General features: G+C 39.2%; 1 protein-coding gene across 1 annotated transcript; it reads right to left on the reverse strand.

The window, feature by feature from the left end:
• Positions 1-1,058: 1,058 nt before the first annotated feature.
• On the reverse strand, positions 1,059-2,041 carry LOC138899818 (uncharacterized). Its single transcript, XM_070186512.1, has 2 exons — positions 1,784-2,041; positions 1,059-1,661 (listed from the first exon to the last, which is right to left on the reverse strand). Exons 1-2 carry the CDS (start codon positions 2,039-2,041, stop codon positions 1,059-1,061), a joined length of 861 nt encoding a protein of 286 aa, XP_070042613.1.
• Positions 2,042-4,938: the final 2,897 nt, after the last annotated feature.

Below are 4,938 nucleotides of genomic sequence, written 5' to 3' on the forward strand. Positions count from 1 at the left end.
GTCTCATGCAAGGAAAGGCAGCGTTTAGCCTTATACAATAATGGAGGTAATTCTTAGACTCATGCAATGTAATGGAGACAGTGCTTATCTCATGCAAGGAAAGGCAGCGTTTAGCCTTATGCAATAATGGAGGCAATGTTTATCCCTATGCAATGTAATGGAGATAGTGCTTAGTCTCATGTAAGGAAAGGTAGCGTTTAGCCTTATGCAATAGTGGAGGCTGCTTAGCCTCATGTAATGAATGAGGGCAGTGCTTAGCCCTATGCAGAGAAAGGAAGTGCTTAGCCTTATGCAATGATTGAGGGAAATGCTTAGCCATATGCAAAGAATGAGGGCAGTGCTTAGCCCTTTACAGAGAAAGGCAGTGCTCAGCCCTATGCGATGATAAGAGCAGTGCTTAGCCCTATGCAAAGAAAGAAACAATAAAATGTGAGAGGGGAAGAGGTCCTTAGCTTGGCGCGTTTGTGCTTGGTGACTTATGTTAGTGAAGATAGCATTCTTGTGCACGTGCTTGTTATGTCCATTATGCCTGCATCCAAAGAAAAATTGTGAGTTTTTTTTGGGGGGGGGGGGGGGGGAAGGTTGGTCTGTGCCTTTAACTTCTCATCTCGCCTTTTATCCTTGTCTTGATTCCTTATTTGAGTCACCCTGGGTAACATTTGGCTATTACAGAAAAATAAAATTTCGAAAATATGCATTTATGATAAATCATTTATGAAAAATGCAGTTGTTCAAAATACATAATGATGCATAAAATGAATAATTTTGTTGAATCGGAGATTGTGACATGTTTCGAGACACAACTTGGAATTTTGAGGACCCTCCTCAAAATTCTGCCCCAGTTTAAATACATACTTCCGGAAATACATTTCTTGCCGATCTTTGACGTAATGTAATTGACAAAACTCGAAATCTTGCCCCAGTTCCTGACCGTATAGGGGAATGAAGATTTTATTATGATGTGACTGAACCCATAGGGCTACCTACATATCCCCTCTTAAACAAGAATTAGGTCAAGCATAGTTCAGGTTACATAAAAAGAAAGTGCAAATACAATCTTAAACATAGTATCTCTTGACTGCGTCCGAATTGATAGGTTTTGGCCATATTTCTCTATCCATCTCTACGGGTATAATCTCTCCTCGTGTCAGTACTCGGTGAACCATGTAAGGGCCTTGCCAATTAGGTGAGAATTTCCCTTTTGCTTTGTCCTGATGCAGGAAGATCCATTTCCACACCAATTGCCCCGGTGTGAATTGCCTCGATCTAACCATTTTGTTGAAAGCCCTTTTCATTCTATTCTGGTAGAGTTGACCGTGGCACACTACGTTCATCCTCTTATCGTCAATGAGAGCTAGTTTCTTATACTGTCTCCGTATCCATTCCACATCGCTGAGCTTGGACTCCTGTATAATTCTTAGGGAAGGAATCTCCACCTCGGTAGGTATAACAACTTCAGTATCGTAGACCAGTAGATAGGGGGTTGCTCCTATTGACGTACGAACTGTGGTGTGGTACCCGAGCAAATCAAATGGTAGCTTATCATGCCATTGCTTGTAGTTATGCACCATCTTCCTTAATATCTTCTTGATGTTCATGTTGGCGGCTTCCACGACTTCATTCATCTGCGGCCTGTATGTTGTAGAATTTTGGTGCTTAATCTTGAATGTTTCACACATGGAATTCATCAGATCACTGTTGAGATTGGCGGCGTTATCGAAAATGATTGACTCAGGTACTTCAAATATAAAATAATATGATCCCGAACAAAATCTGCTATGACCTTCTTAGTCACAGCCTTATAGGAAGCGGCTTCAACCCATTTTGTGAAGTAATCTATAGCCACCAAAATGAACCTGTGTCCGTTTGAAGCAGTGGGTTTAATTGGTTTGATGACATCCATGCCCCTGGCAGATTCTTCTTTTGGATTTTCCTTCGGCTCTATCTCAGATTCTAGCTGGATGCACTTCACTACTCGGTCATCATCCTCAGCAGGTGGCAGCATGTGATCAATGGATCTTGGGACCACTGGATGGTACATCGAGGTAGTCACAAGGTAATGTGGCAGGATCTCATGGTATATTTCCAAAGCAGCAACTTCGTCCTCCTACAAGTCTATACCCTCTCTGCTTGGTCGGTCTAGCTCGTCTTCCTCGTTGATCCAGACATAATACTCCGAAGTGCACCACGAGTTTTGACCCATTGTCATTGTGACCATATTATTCCACTCTTCTTGGAGCCTTCTTATCCTTGGTATTAGAATCTTTCAGTTGTACTCATCCTCATATAGTGTTGTCCTCATCCATAGAGGCATATCCTGGATCAACCCGAACTGTCTGAGAACTCGTAAGGGTGAGTATGGATCGATTCCCTAAAGTCCTGTCAGCTCAATGATGTATTTCTGAGGAGTCCTTAGGATTTCCCTCCCACTTAACCATGACAGCTTCCAATTGACCCATTATCCACTTAGATTAGTCAGTATTTCTCTCCACTCTTATTGTCCAAGTGGGGAGACCCAATGTCTCATCCTCTCGTTGTGGCAACGAATCATGTTGTTGACGCCCGCAAAGTAGTCGATTATGGCCTCTCGTTGAAAGAAATGTTTTGTGGCCCAGATCTGAAGCAGCAAGTTACATCCCTTAAAGAAAACATACCCTCGTGCACATGCAGACAAAGCCCTTAGAATTCTAACTAACACCATCGGTACCAGAGTAGCTTGGAGGCTGCCACAAAATATCGCCAAAATCACGGGTAACAAGTTGATATTGATTCGACCTCTTCTTTACGGGAAAACCAACAATCCTAACAACACCAATAAGAAAGTGATGGGTCTGAGACTCTCTCACTTTGCTTGATCACACTAAAATTCTCCCAAGTACCATTCATAGCTTTCACGATGTCTCTCAACCTCTCAAGGCTCGAGTGAGAGTGAGAGAATAGTGGTTGTAACAGTAGTCAAGTGATAGTCGTTGAGACTTAGAAGGGGAACGGGGCAGGGGGTTTATATAGTAGTAGAAATCGAACAAACAAACAAGGAAATATAATCAATCAAACACAAATAAGGAAAGAGAAGCGTGCATAAAATCAATTCACATAAATTTAGGAGAAAAATCGGGTAAACCCTAGTTCAAGAGGGAGAATACAAATAGCCAAAGAATCTCACAAAAGCGGACCCACATAGCCTGGTAGCGAGTGTATCAGGTCAAGAACATGAGGGTAGTACGGATTCAGAGTTGAACAAACACCCACTGACTTAGCTTCCATAAATAATCGAGTACCAAATACTGTAACATTGTGGGAATGGTAAGAACCATCGTGTGTGCAAAAAAGAAAAGGGAATATGGAAGATTTTCCCATGTGATACCGGATTAGGGGCTGGGATTTGAATGGAGGCAGCTAAGGTTTAGTGCGAGAGTAGAGAGATGAGAGAATACAGAGGCAGCTGGGCGGGGGATTTGTCTCTAGGGTTTGGGCGAGGGTTATAAAGAAAGGGGAAGGGTTATTGTGGGCCGTTGATTATTTAAGATCAAGAGCCAGGATCGAAGGGGAAGCGGGGCGGGTTGTGAGACGGGTCGTGACCGGGTTAGATGAAGAGGTGATTTGGTTTGTGCTGCTGAAGGGTTAAACGGAATGGGCCAGGTGTTTTGGGCCTGATTTTGGTCCGAAATTAGCCCTGTATTGGGTTATAAATTAAATATGCGGAATTTATTTAAAATACTTTATAAAAAGTAATTAATAAATAATAAAAATATTACTTATGCAGTAAAATAATTTAAAATAATAGCTTGACATTATAAACATAAAAAATGCTATTTTAGCATAAATAATGTAATAAATACAATTATGTATAGAATATAGGCTATTATTGCAAAAATTGTGTAAATAGCTCAAGAAATATAATTATAATTATATGAAATGAAGTAAAATGTTAGAAAACATGCATGTGGGTGTAATAATAAATTTGGATAATTAAGTTATCACAAAAATAATTTGAAGAGATAATTAATAAATATTTGAACAATTTAAATGCAAGAAAATCAGTTTTAAAACTTTAAAATTATGAAAATTATAGAAAATACATATATGCTTCTTGTACATTGGGTAATAATACAAAATAATATTTTATAAAATATGAGGGCAAAATTAGGTATCAACAAGACCTCCAAAAGAGTATTAATAGAATCTTAAGCTAACAGTTTTGACTACTCATTCTGAAGAGTTTTCAACTTTATACTAATCTATTTGGAGGAGCAAAGAATGATGTTAAACTCAAACAGTAGCAACTCAAGAAGTTCATCAGTCTATTATGTTCATGTAGGCTTAATGATGTTCTGAAGACAGCATGGATATATATATCGTTATGGAAGGCAAACAAAAAGTATTGAAGAATCAAATGAGTGCAGGATGACATATACAGGGGACATTTAGCATGGAGTCACATTATTTCAAAAATGAAAATGTTATTAGCATCAAGCTAACAGTGTCAATACATGGATTTCAGAAAAGGGGTGGGGATGTTATCACATTGGAGAAATCTATCAAGCAGGTTAAGTAGGATTTCAGACATAGTGGAGATTAGTTTTAGCATCTTAGAATACTAGCACGTGCACAACACCTCATGACTTAGGTCAAACATATGATGAACTTCAAAAATATACACAAAGATAGTACATGAGTTCAGTCTGCTCAATTCATGCTCATATAGTGTAATCAAACAACCCTAATCTCATCAGAGAGTCAATGACCTCTAAAGAGTTTACAAAATTACAGAAAGCATGCTAAAGGAGAGGATAAGTTCAAATATCTTAAACCAGCATTCCCATGCCAAGATGATAGCCTTACTGAAACAGATTCACATTTGTTTAAGTCTAGTTTATCAAGTAAGCTACTACAAATACAGATGATGCTCGGGGCAAAAGTGACAATACTTAATAGAAT

This window comes from Nicotiana tomentosiformis, chromosome 10 (genome assembly GCF_000390325.3).
Source record: "Nicotiana tomentosiformis chromosome 10, ASM39032v3, whole genome shotgun sequence".
NCBI lineage: Eukaryota > Viridiplantae > Streptophyta > Magnoliopsida > Solanales > Solanaceae > Nicotiana > Nicotiana tomentosiformis.

What these genes read in the sequence shown, in the direction of transcription:
- LOC138899818 (XM_070186512.1), bottom strand. Translation starts at nt 2,041, where the DNA reads ATGTACCATCCAGTGGTCCCAAGATCCATTGATCACATGCTGCCACCT. An exon ending in ATAAGGCTGTGACTAAGAAG is followed by an intron (nt 1,662 to 1,783) that starts GTCATAGCAGAT and finishes GAAACATTCAAG; the next exon opens with ATTAAGCACCAAAATTCTAC.